Source organism: Lepidothrix coronata, unplaced genomic scaffold, assembly GCF_001604755.1.
Source record: "Lepidothrix coronata isolate B3197 unplaced genomic scaffold, Lepidothrix_coronata-1.0 Scaffold174, whole genome shotgun sequence".
Lineage (NCBI taxonomy): Eukaryota > Metazoa > Chordata > Aves > Passeriformes > Pipridae > Lepidothrix > Lepidothrix coronata.
The window spans coordinates 1-13,457 of NW_016690354.1; the positions used below are offsets into that span (position 1 = coordinate 1).

Sequence of the window (13,457 nt, forward strand, 5' to 3'; positions counted from 1 at the left end):
CACTCGCCATCACTGTTGAACACGACCAGTGACAGACGCAAGATGTTCCCCGAAAAGGTCTGTACCCTGGCACAGCTGGAAGGGCTTGCTGACGTCTTCTGCGCCACTTGCAACCCCCCAGGACTTGTGGGTCTGTCTCTAAGAGCCGCTGTCTGTCCAGCTGGCCCCGACCCTGGTGTGTCACAGGAACCTTCTGCCTGCTCAGATTGCAGGGCATTGCGTCACACTGCCCCAGGGATGCGTCAAGCCCTCAGGATGCCCTGCTGCTGCTGAACACTCCTGCTGGCCACAGCTGATAAGAGATGTTAGATGGCCACAGGAAAGGTCTTTGTCCTGGAAAAACCCAGCGCTGGTCCCAGCGGGACGTTGGCAGACGGGGCAGATCAGGCTGTCTCTGGCCTGGCAGGGGGTGCTGGCTCTGCGCTGCCCTGGGCAGGCTCCCAGGGCACCCGCACTGTTGCCATCCACCACAGGGAAATATGTTTTCTGTTCATATCGTTGAAGCAAATCAGGATGGCAGCACTTCCTTTAAATCTGTTTAGGGGCATCAAAGCCAGCAGAGAGCAGTGACCTGGGCACAGAGGCTCAGCGTCAGGAAGACAAGAGAGAAAGTACAGCTTTGACCCAAAATGTCAAAAGAATGAGAAACCCCAAATTCCCTTCTCTAACCAGGCCCAAGAAGTCCTAATCACACAACCACCCACCCCCAAGGATAGGGGCTGCCAGCATCCCCACCCCTCCCGCAGGGCAGGTTTCCCATCTGCACAGCCCTGCCTTTCAATTTGGAGTGCTCTGGTCTCGGCTGTACCTCCTGCTGCTGCCTATTGCCTGCTCAGGGAGACGCTGGAGGAAAGAACCTCACAAATCCACACTTGGCCTCCCAGGTCTGGCTCTGCTGTCAGCTGAGTTGGCCGTGAGCCAGCAAGGTGTCCTCAGGGCAAAGACAGTGGAGGGAGGGGATCCTTCCCTTCTGCTCAGCCCTGGTGAGGCCTCACCTGGAAGTGCTGTGTCCAGTTCTGGGCTCTCCAGTACAAGAGAGACACAGATGTACTGGAGCAGGTCCAGTGAATGGCCATAAAAGCAATAGAGGAGCTGGACCCTATTCCACATGATGAAAGGCTGAGACAGCTAGGAGTGTTCAGACTGGATAAGAGAAGGCTCAGGGGGATCCAAGCAGTGTTTATGATGAAGGTGGAGAAGATGCAGCCAGAGAAGATGGAGCCAAACTGTTCCCAGTGGTGTCCAGTGACAGGATGGTGAAGGGCACAAACTGAAACACAGGACATCCCATCTAAATGTGAGAAAAACTTTTTTTTGTTCCTAAAACTGAAGATAGTAGACATCGTCACAGGCTGCCCAGAGAGATGGCAGAGTCTCCATCCTGAGAGATATCTGACTTCCAACCTCTTCAGTCGCTGACCCTGCTTTAGTAGTGTTTGGAGCAGATCAGCTCCAGATGTATCTTCCAGCCTCTTCAGCGCTGACTCTGGCTCTGTCCCTGCTCAGGAGCTGGCTGCAGGCTGCTCACAGCACCCAACAGGGAGGATGCTCTGCCAGGCCTGCTTGGAGTCTGGGATACCAGCACGGCTGCTTTGGACTTGGTTCAACAGGCTTTGAGTCTTGTCCAAGGACCTTCCCTCACACTTGGAACTTTCATGCTTCTCCTCTGGCTGACATCCTCTCAATTTTAAAAGTCTTTTTTCTCATTCTCTGGTCACCATTTCATCCTGATGGTCATATTACTCCTTAAATAACCAGTTTGGGGAAAATACCCTTCAAACAAGTATCACCTGTTCATTATCACCTTCCTCTTTTAGCAGGGGTTGTTCTCAAGGCCAGTTGCCATGGCTGGGCTGGATGAGACCCCCAGACCAGCCCTGAAGAAGTTGGGTTGCCAGGTAGGGCACATAGGGGACTCCCCCTCTCTGGATAAACCCATCACTTTTTCTTCTTCCCCCCTCCTCAGAACTGCCCAAATCAAGGCAGCTTTGCCTAAAGCCTGCCTGCACTGGGGGAAGGTGCTGGACTCACTGTCCCAGGCCTCCAGGAGTGGTAAGGATGGTGGTTACAGGACAGGATGAGACAGTACATGAGAGACCCCAGGCACCTCCTCTTCTCACTGTCCTCGTCAGACCATGGGGATGCAGTGGGACCCCTGGCCAGCTTGGGTGAAGGCCACAGGGAGGCTGGGCCAGGAGAGATTGCACAGAACCAGGGACGCAGTGTAGCCAAGCCCCAGCTGGGGTGGAGCCAAGTCTGGCCCTGCAGCCATCCAGCCTGGATGGGGCTGGCAGGGGAGGACAGCATTGGACAGCAGAGGAGGGATGTGCCTCAGCACTGCATAAAAAGCCCCCATCGGGGATGGGGAGCAGGAGGCACCCTGAGAAGAGCCCAGAGCAGCGCTGCCAGAGCTGTGGGAGAGAGGCCATGGAGCAGTACTTCTCAGCCACCCAGAAGATGGAGCAGGAGGTGATGTTCCCCAGCTTGCTCCGAGGGGTCTTCCCGCAAGAGGAGGGGGCGGCCCCGGCCGCAGGCAGCCACACAGACCTCTATGAGCACTACCAGCTGCTCAAGTCCATCAAGCCCATGGTGGAGAAAGGCCTGGCCTCTGTCAACGACCAGAGCCCGACTGGCACTGACGCTGAAAAAGCTTTAGATGAGGGTGCAGACAGCAATCTGGAGGAGCGCCTCTCCCATCACGTCAACGGCTTGCAACAAGTTCTGACAGACCTCACCAAAAACACCAAAGCCCTCACCCGAAGGTACAGCCAGATCCTGGAGCAGATCAACCTCAGTGAAGATCAGTCCAGCTCTTGAGCCTGCACTCCCTGCCTCTGAGGTAAGAGCTTGGGGACACAGAGTGCCGAGGAGGAGCTGGCTGAGGGGTAACATACTCTTCCTTATGCCCTGTCAGCTGTGTGGCTTTTCAATGTTTGCATCACATCCCCAAATCCCAGGAGTTCTGAGTCTGCACTTCACTGCTCAACAGATACTTTCTCCTGGATTTGTCTTTCTCAACTGCTCACTAATGCAAAATGCACCACTGAACAAAGGCCACTCTGTGAGCTCCACATTGTTCCCAAGACTCCCCAGTTTACAGCATAGGCAATGTCTTGCTGCTTCTGGGCAAACACAAAAGGTCCCAGGTACAAAAGGGATGTGTGATTGGTGGACCCTGAACTCTGGACTGCAGGAGCTGCCAGGCACTATTGCTCCATCTGTTTCTCTTTTTTCTCTAATTGAAAATGTAACAGAGTCATTTTTGGGGAGGAATTTGGCACTTTCTGGTCTCCAAATATCTAATTTTGATACATCACCTGCAAACAGCTTAGACACTTCAATCTTGTCCCAGCCGAAAAAGCAAACCCATTCTCCATGCTGGTGGGACTTTCATCCCTGAGACCCCTTGGGTAGACATCCTTGTGCTCCATCAGAGACAGGGCTATGGCCAAGATCCTTGTAGTGAAATGGAGAGTGTAGAAAGGTGACAGCAACAACATAGAACATCAGCAGGACTTTACAGTGTTAACCCTTGCTTAGGAGGAAACACAGCCAGGAATGAGGACATCATGACCAAACCATGTGCATTATCCCCACAGGGTGATCTGTTGTCCGCAGCCCAGTGGCACTTTTTCTCCTGCGTCAGGTCCCACTAAGGAACACCCTTTGTGAGCAGCGCAGAGCTTGGCCATCTACCTGCTGAGCACTGCCCGTACCATCCGACTCGTCCTGTGGCTGATCCTGCTGGCAAGCCTGCTGCTTCATTTCACTCCTGTCCCAGGGGGATTTCTGCAGAGCGGAAATGAGTGTTTTGTGTTGTTGCTTTGTGGAAGGCAGCTGTAACTTTGAAGAGATGCCTTTTTCTGTGTGTGCCTAGTCCTGCCCCCCCCCACAACTGGTCTCTTTGATAATGTAAATGAAATGTAAAGCCTTGTGCACGTGTCCTGTGTTTCCTACCAGCTGTCACTTCTGTGTAGCTACTGTCCCCCAGCCCATGAGGGTGACAGGACCTTGGCCACCAAGGCCAGGGTTCAGTGCAGGGAGGTGAGCTGGGTTTCTCTGTCAGAGAGTGGGACTTGTATTTGCCTTGGGATGGATGTTCCCCCAGCCCTCTGTTTCTCACACCTTGTAAAACCTTGGTGTAATCCTGCCACCACTCTGTGCTCTGTGCTGGGATCCCAACCTGCTCCCCAGCATCCTTCCTTCCCTTCCCTAACATCCTATTCTCTCCTGGATCCCCAACTTCTCATCTCCCCAGTACAATCAGTGACTGCACATCCCATCCCATGGCCTATACTCACCCAGCTCCTCATACCCAGCACCATCTTCGCTACACACAGTCCTGTGGACAATCTGTCGCAATCCTCATTGGCCCCAGCAAAACCCAGGGTGCAATTCTGCCTTCTCCCTGCTTGTCCATGACACACTCTGGAGCCAGGAGCAGAGGAGGAGGTGGGGATGCTCAGCTGGGGTAAATAGGAAGGCAGGGCTTTGCTCGCCTTCAGTCCCTGTGAGCTGTGGTGAGACCAGGGGCAAAGCCCTCGCTGGGTGGGTGGGCAGGAGCTGCAAGCTCTTCACAGGCAAGTTGGAGCCTTCAGTACAGACTGGGTCCCACCTCCAGGTGACTCCTTCTCTCCCAGACACCACCCTTGGGAAGTTCTACCGAGCTGGGCACTAGAGGGAGGTGTTCCCTTGCCTGTTCAGGACATTTTAAAACAAATTCAAGTCTTGAAATAGCACTGCTTTGGCTGAACAAACACTGGTCCTCCAGCAACCTTCCATTTTTTCATTAAAAAATTGGAGATCTCTGAGGATCTATGGTGAGAGGATGATTGTGACCATGCCCTGTGCTGCAGGCTCCAGTTGTGTTGCGTGTTGCTAACATGCTCTCTGAATCTGCCATATCACGAGTGAAATAACATCCTTCATACTGAAATGAGAGACTCATTAGCTCTAAAAGTCTCCACCTAAAATTAACAGATGTTCTGCAGATGGTACCCTGTTTCCTCTGATCTCCTGGAAGCAGCTCCATGCCTTGATCACCTGTTCATGTTCATGTTAACCCCTTTAGTGGGGCTCTGATTGCTGAGCAGCAACTGAAAGTCCACAGCACTGTAAAGAATGAGAAAAGCAGAAACTCCATCCCTTGCTTTTATTTTAGTGAAGATCTAATTGCACAGAAAATAACAGAGAAAATTTCCCCAAAGAGAATAAGGCATTTCTGAAAGAGTGTGAATATTGGGAAATGCCCTGCGAGCTAAGCTGAACATGATATAAACATGGGAAAGAAGTCAATGAATATGGGTATAAGGAGAATAATTTAGTTTCTTGGGAATGTGGGCACTGATGGTCTTGTTGGGTTGTTTTAACAAATGGCAATATGAATGGTTAAATCTGTATCCCAGGGGTGCCTCCCCCCCATTAATTCATTGGAGATGGAGCACACACTTAGTTGGCCAGCAGACATTTTGCTTCCTTGGCTTCTGATGGTGTCCTGGGGCCTGTCCAAAGCCAGCTCAGATCTCAGATACAAGCCATCAACCATGCATTCTGAAAAGGTGGGTGGAGCTGATAAATGTCTGGAAGGCCTCAGGTAGGAATGTCTACGGTGTTTGTACAGCACATGGTGTTTGATTTAGGAGTGGCTCCTGAACTGCAGTCACCAGCCCAGCTGCAATTCCTGAGTAGATCTAAATCAAACTGCTGATGGTTTTGCTCTACAGTAAAATTTTCACAAGTTGTGCAGGCTGGCCACAGGTCACCAGAGCAACCCAGCAATTTTCAGGAATTGTAGAATATCCTAAGTTTGAAGGGACCCACAAGAATCAGTGAGTCCAACTTGTGATCCTACACAGAACAACCCAAAAAAATCACTCCATGTGCCTGAGAGCATTGTCCAAACACTTCTTGAACTCAGACAGGATTGGTGCCATGACCACTTCCCTGGGGAGCCTGTTCCAGTGCTCAACCACCCTCTGGGTGAAAAACCTTCTCCTAATATCCAACCTACTATCCAAGCCACAACTTCTCTGGGCAGCCTGTGCAGGTGCCTCATTACCCTCTGAGTAAATGTACGTACCAGCGCAGAGATGTTCCAGCTCATTGTTATCTACAGATTTATAAGATTATGTTATGCACAATTTATACAATTTTACAAACTTGGTAACTTAAATCATATCCTTCATGAAAAGGGGGGAAAAAATCCAACAGTGGGTAATTTGTAAAGCAGGACTGAAAAATGTCATCTTAGAGCAAGTCATCCGGTTGGTGGGATTAAATAGTAAAAGTCAGACTTTTCACATACATAGTGACTTCTAGTCAAAATACTTTACAGACTTCCAGGACATTCTTTGTTCCATAATGTGCCAGAAAAAGAGGCCAAGTTATAAAAAAGGAGCAAAAGAGCAGGGGGACCGGACCAGCATGTTCATAACACTGAAGGACAAGCCATGGTTGGTCTAGCAGTAGAAAAGAGTTGTGGACATCAGCTAACAAATATTCTTTCACTGAAGTGCTAAGGATCTCTGTAGTAGCATTGAAGGTTTGGACTCAAATGCCATTAGCCACCCTTGATTCTGATTTGGGGAAACCTTTCAGATGAGTTTTTGAACAAAGTAAACTAATTTCCTGCTCTTTACCCTTCCCTAGTGAAAAGCTTGAGTGAGGAGAGAGGTGAGGGTCCACCTGTCTATCCAGTTCTGTAGCTGCAGAAGGAAAGGTTATGACCTCCAGCATCAAAGATGTGATGGACGTGAACTCTGTCAGGATATTTTCTGAAGCACCTAAATTAACCAGCCTGAAGAATCGGATTTGCAGGAATAAAAGGCCCAGAGCATGTGGATCTTCCAGCTCTCCCTCTTTTCCAATAAGCCAATTGATTCCAATTGATTTTTTAAAATTTATTACAAGTCACAAAACCTGGGCTCCCAAGCACACCTCGTTAGTGAATCCAGTACTATCACTTCTGCTGGTCTGGCAAAGGGAAAATTCAAACCTTTCTATTCAAAGCAGCCGAGATACCTCAGATATAGGTTATTACTGGGGATTCCTTAGGATTTGGGTTTGATGACAGGTTCACCCAAACACACAAAACATTGAAAAGAGTCTGGGTCCAGCTTTGCTGGAGCCCTTGGTGAGGACAGACTTTATTCTCAAGGTGAGTGAATCAGTACAAATTCTAACTCTTTTTTCTCCGTGTCTCAACCTCCTGCTCACCTTAATGCTGTCTTCTGGGAGGATACAGACCCAGCAAAATCCCAGGAGAACTCAAAACAACAAAGCTGGTGTCCATGAGCATGATGAAGATTTCATACCAATTATTTCCTTGTATATCACACTGTTGATTTTCATGATTAATATCTCCCCCTGGAAGATTTTTAGGAAGCACTGTATTTGTCTGAGATTTTCCCTTTTGTTGCTCGTACCAAGAAGCAGCTTGAAATGAAAGACAGTGAGGCAAGGTTGGTAGAGGAGGTAACACCTTTTATTAGACCAACAGAAACTGAAAAAAAAAAATGGAAAAAAACCCAAGCAAGGTGAAACAGAATCTGACAGACCTAAGAAACAGCCCTGAGAATGGCTCATGTGCCCTAACACCTGGATGGTTTTATCCATCTGCGTCAGCTGATCTAATAAAAGATGATGTCTCTCATTACCAACATTAAGTTACATCTATACCACCATAATGAAGTAAAGACACAGAAGTGATGAGTGGCCTGAAGACAAACTTGAAAGCACCAGTGCACTTGAAAACACCTAGAATAAAACAAAGGAGATTCTGAAGGGCTGTGGTCTAGTTCTGGAGAGGTTATTTAGGCTCACTCTGATTTGATACTCTGCATTTAATAAATTAACAAAGACATAGATTCATCATAGAATCACAGAATGGGTTGGGTTGGGAAGGAACCTTAAAGATCATCTAGTTCCAAACCCCCCTGCCATGGGCAGGAACACCTTCCACTAGACCAGGTTGCTCAAAGCCCCATCCAATCTGGCCTTGAACACTTCCAGGAATGGGGCAACCACAGCTTCTCCTGGCAACCTGGAGAATCTCATCACCCTCACAGTAAAGAATTTCTTTTTACATCTGATCTAAATCACTCCTCTTTTATTTTAAAACTGCTGCTCCTTGTCCTGTCACTTTCTGCCCAAGTAAAAAGTCATTCTCCCTCTTTTCTATATGCCTCCCTTTAAGCTTTTACAAGCCCACTTGCAGTACATCCTTGTGAGTGTTTTGATGTTGTAACAAATAGTTTCATTATCACTAAATCTATGGTGCTGTTCACATTCTATATTTGGTGGATATAGGATATTAGAAAACACTGTCATGCAAAGATAATAATCAAATATTTATGACCAGTTGAAAAGAATAGTTCAGGCTCAAGCAGATATTTCAGTTTGGTTTTATTTACCTTACCCAAATTACTCACTGCCCAGTGACTGTATGGGTGAGAAAGAAAATGCCACCACCTTGGACAGGTTGTAGACACCCTGATCTGTCGTCAATGGGAATTACAAATGGGATCAATGAAATGGTTTGGGATAAACTGTACCTTAAAATAGCAGCTCATGGAGGAAAAAAAGCTGCAAAAATGTTTACTGGGAAATGCCAGGTTTGAGACAACCAGTTGTCGAGGCAGAGGCAGACACACAGGCACACATTGTGGGGCTCCTTGTTTGGAATGGATTGTTTGGCACTTAGTCAGCACATCGATAGCATTGCAGGAGGTGTGTGCTGGCAGCCAGCCCAAGTCCACCCTGCACCTTGCTGGCTGCCAGAAAACTAATGAGCAAATACTTCCGCTTTCAAGCTGTTCCCTCCCCTCTCCCTACACCTGCAACTAGTACCAGGGCTGTGGCCAGAGCCAACTGGAGCCTGCGGGGCAGCAGCTGGGTTGGGAGCGCGGAAAAGCTGACCCAACAGAGAAAGACCAAGTGAAAGAGGCTTGGAGCACAGCTGGGAGACACCCTGCGTGTAGGGCAGGACCCTAGCACTGAGCAGCAGGTTTTCCCAAACAGCTGAGCCCTCATCTCCTGGGGAAGATGAGTATTTCGTCAGAGCACAAGCCCCTTGGGAAGCAGGTCACCGGCAGCTTGCATACGGTGAGTATGGTACAGGCTTAAGGGCACAATCTCCTCATGGGGATCAAAGCACCCTCTTTGGGCTACATTTGAGTGTTTTTTTCCCCCACCTGTTATCCTGAAGACACCAGGATTTACCAGATGTATGACTAAGAAGATCCTAGTTAAACAGCTGTGTCTGACTCTGGCGTCTTCGCACTTGTTTGCTTACAGAATGGCCAAGTCTCTCACAGGTATACAAGCTCTGGCAACAGCAAATAACCAGATTGGTTCTTCTTCTCCTTAGACAAGAAGTGGAATTCAATTAATAGGAACTTTAATTGGTCAGATCCCTAAATAAAGGCCTGCTGTGGGTTTGGGGGGTTTTCAACAATTCTTAGGAGTCTCTAATGATGCAAAAGCTGTCCTGTGTTGTTAACATGCAGAATCATCAGGTGGGAGCAGTAGTTTTTCTACCTATTAAGAGAATTAGTGGCAATCTCAGACAAGCAGAATATTACTAGTCAGCAATCATTGATGAGATGATTTCTTTTTCCTCTCCTCTGCCCTCAGTGTGTTGCTAACCAGTTTATCTTCTCTGCTATAGTTGTACAGTCTCTGCTCCAGACCTCTCTGCCTTTAAAAACCCAACCTTCTTGTGTTGTGCTTTTCAGGTGTAGGCTATAAAATGTCCCCCAGGGAGGTAACTGTTTTACAGATTAATAAACTGGGCACAAATAGGGGAATGACTTTCCTAAGAGTCACCTTGCTGGCTGGTTACAGAACTGGAAATCAGCTAGTGCCATCTCTCCCAGCCTGCTGGGAACCAGTTTGGTGCCAGGCCAAAACCATTAATTGAGATATATGAACATAAAGTCAGTCGGGCTACTGTATTAATGAAGAACATGTTATCCATTTGTATTAGTGACAAACAGCATGAAAAAACCAACCTGCCATCTGAAAAAGGAGCAAAGGCTCAAAAGCATGAGACCCTCCTGTCAAATGATCCCTGCTGGGGAGAGCCGTTAGTATCACTTGGACTAATGGCAAATCTCCTAATGACAGACTTTACTACAGAAACAGCTTTGGGCTGTATTCTTCAGCGCATGGTAATCACAAGATAGTCTCAGACAGAATAATATTAGTCATTGACCCCCAGGTAAATGATTGCTCTTGAAACAAAGCCACCAAACTAGTCCAAAGCAATATTCCAGCTGGGTCTTCGGCCTGAATCTTCTATTGCTTCCCTGGGTTGTTCAGGCTGTGAGCAAATTTCTGCTAAATCTTAGAGTTTGCTGCTGTTCAAAGGGAAGGTTTCCCCCTGCACCAGGTTATCTGTTCCTAGTTCCTCCCTTTGTCAGCTCTGTTACTTGCTAAATCGTCTGTGAGCCAACCCAGCTCACTAAGATGAAAGAGAAGCAGAGCTGGCACGAGATGAGCAACAGAAGCACATAGGTAGGTACAAGGAGAGAAACAGAAGAGGGCAGCAGGAGCCCCCCCTTCTCTTGGTATGAGCTGTGAGATGAGCTTATGTCACCCCATGGGTTTGTACCTGTGGGATCCAGCTAAGCACTTAAGTACACACTTCACTTGAGGCATGTGACTAGCAGCACTGAGGCAGATCCTTGCATGATTGGATCCAAGAAAGCGCAGGTGAGCTCCTGGAAAATAGGGTTGTTTATTGACTCACGCCTTCCCAATGGCAGGTGTGGCCCTGGCCAGGCTTGTGACTTGCATTACAGCAGTGACGGTGGGGGGGGGGAAAGAGCTGCCTTCTTTCTTCCCTCTTCTTTTCATCTGCTGAGAATTACGTAAAATGACCAAGTGCAAAGGGAGGCTATTAAAATTCTTCACCACTGAACTGTCAGGAAGGTCAGACTAGACACTAGGTCCAGCTTTCCAGGCCTTCAGACCTCTTCCAATTCAGAAAATGGTGTTAATGCACAGGGAGAAAAAAAATCCAAACAAATCCACAAACTTTACATTCTTCCCTCTTAAATCCATGTCAGTTTCATGAATTATTTCCTTTACTTCCTAGCTAAAGCTATCATACATTTTTTAGGTGCTTTGCTAAACAGCTTCTTTGCAGCACCTCTGACATGCTGGATTTTTTTCAGTGTTTGTAACTTTAGTTTTTAGTCTTTGTAGCTTTAGTTCCTCCTTCAAAGAGAAAAGAACAGCTTAGGTGGTAAGAATGAAGTGGCACAACTTTGGGTTCTCTCCCTGTCCCTCTGCACATGGGGAGGATGAGGGCTCACATATTGCTCTTGCTGTAATATGGCCCACAGGGACAAAGCTTGTGTGGGACTTAGGAGATCAGTGTTGAATCCGGTAGTCACTCGCAGCTTCCCTGGGCAGGGTACTTCTTTTCCCTCTTCCCTGTTGGGAAAACAACACTTTCCTACATCCCAAGATGTGGCAAAGACTTAGCCATTTAGAAATGTTCAAGTCTCTGCTGCTCTGGTTGCAAGAGCTGTATAAGCATCCTGCATCTGCTTTTAATAATAAATGTGGTGGATGCTCCCATCTGATCCCCAAGAGATGGGAGCTCATACCACTTTTCACACAATCATTCCAACTCCCATGCTGATGGCCTCAGACTAGTAATGCACATGGCTTTTTGTCCCCTTGTGATACTTGCAGTTGTCACCAATCGTGGAATTAAATGTTGGTGGGGAGATGTACACGACAACACTGAGCACCTTAAAGAAACACCCTGGATCCAAGCTGGCAGAGATGTTCACCGGCCAGCCCAAACTCAGGACTGACTCTGAAGGGAGGTTCTTCATTGACAGGCCAGGCACCTACTTCAAATACATCCTGGAGTACCTGCGCAGTAACCAAGTGCCCACCCAATGCATCCAGGATGTCTACAAGGAGGCATTGTTCTATGACATAGAACCTCTAATCAAGCAGCTAGAGGACTCCCCACAGATCTTTGGGGAGCTTGTGGCAAGGAAGCAGTTTCTGGCTCGTGTGCCCAACTACAGTGAGAACATTGAGCTGATGATCCGCATCGCGAGGGCGGAAGCGGTTGCATCCCGCCGGTCCAGTGTCATCGTATGTGTGGTCAGAACTGAGGAGGACGCGGCCAGGTGTCAGGATGCCCTGAACAGTTTGGACATGGATAAAAAATCTGTGGTGAAATTTGGCCCCTGGAAGGCTGCACCAAGTATTTCTGATCTGCTGGACTGCATTCAAATGGATGTTGAAGCCAAAGGCTATAAAGTATCCTTTCAGCCCCACATTGCTGAAAAAGGTTTTCGCTTCAAATCACATGACTTCTACAAGTTCCTGTTCACCTGGTGGTAGCGAAATGCCATCATTGGTGGGGAATGGAAGAAAGCAATTATTCAAACAAATTGGCCTGGGCCATAGAGACTAAGCCATAGACTACCAGAGGGTCAGGAAGAAATGCATGGGTCAATGAAAGGATCTCCTTTGGCTGTTTGCCAAATTAAATTAAGCACTTAAGAGTTACTATTTTCTTGGGCTTTAGGGGATAGCTTTCTAGGGGATTTAAAAAGTACCAGGAAAAGGAAGAATTTTACTCTTTCAGTGTTGCTGACTATTTGTTAAATTCAGAGAGATGGATCTGTGGATCGAACCAACCTCACTCAACCTGAGAGAAATGAATAATCCCAAATGTGTCTCATGGATATGTAGAGTTGGTCTCTTGGTGCAAATGAGAACAGGTCACACATGTGAAAATCCTGATGGAAATAGTGACATCAACATATGCTCAAATTAAATTTGGCTTCTTAATGAGAAGGCAAAAGCTCTTCTTCTCCCTGCTTTTCGCACCAGAACCTGGGTTAAAAAGAAGGATTCAGTGTCTATGATCTCTTCTTATTCCTTCAGTAACAGCCTGCCTTCTAGTTGATGTATTTATTACCGCTATTTATTATTTATTCTGAAGGAAAGATAGAGAACCTCAGTTCCAGGATCAACAAAAGGCAAAAATACCATCACTTATGTGAGGAGTTTATAATCTAAGGACATGCACTCATCTCTCAGGCCACCCAATTTTAATTTTTTCTTATGACATCCATTATTGTTATTATTATTATTATACTATTTCTAAATATATATGCTTCTGGAAGAATTGGGAAAATCCACCCTGATTCGATGGGAAGGAAGTGTTACTGAAGCACTAGCCTGAAAATTCTCTTTTTTTACAGAACACAAGTTGGGTCCTAAATTGTGTTTTAAAAATCTTAGAATTTGAAAGTTTATTTTTATACTGGATATGTCTTGGTTTTAATCACCCTGAAAATCATAATGGCTAATTTGATAATGATTGTATTTCCTTTACTTCTTAGAAGATGGATTTCTTCCAGTTAAGGACGATAATCATACAATCATAGGATGATCCCTGAGATGTTAAATAAATAACT

At 47.0% G+C, this 13,457-nt stretch overlaps 2 protein-coding genes across 2 annotated transcripts; both read left to right on the forward strand.

Moving 5' to 3' along the window:
* The first annotated feature begins 2,346 nt into the window (after nucleotides 1-2,346).
* On the forward strand, nucleotides 2,347-3,934 carry LOC108504776 (mid1-interacting protein 1-like). The gene is made up of 2 exons (XM_017830191.1): nucleotides 2,347-2,839; nucleotides 3,600-3,934. Exon 1 carries the CDS (start codon nucleotides 2,362-2,364, stop codon nucleotides 2,815-2,817), a length of 456 nt encoding a protein of 151 aa, XP_017685680.1. The 5' UTR covers nucleotides 2,347-2,361; the 3' UTR covers nucleotides 2,818-2,839; nucleotides 3,600-3,934.
* Nucleotides 3,935-8,813: 4,879 nt separating this feature from the next.
* On the forward strand, nucleotides 8,814-13,457 carry KCTD14 (potassium channel tetramerization domain containing 14). The gene is made up of 2 exons (XM_017830076.1): nucleotides 8,814-9,102; nucleotides 11,704-13,457. The coding sequence occupies exons 1-2, from the start codon at nucleotides 9,043-9,045 to the stop codon at nucleotides 12,370-12,372; spliced, it is 729 nt and encodes a 242-aa protein (XP_017685565.1). The 5' UTR covers nucleotides 8,814-9,042; the 3' UTR covers nucleotides 12,373-13,457.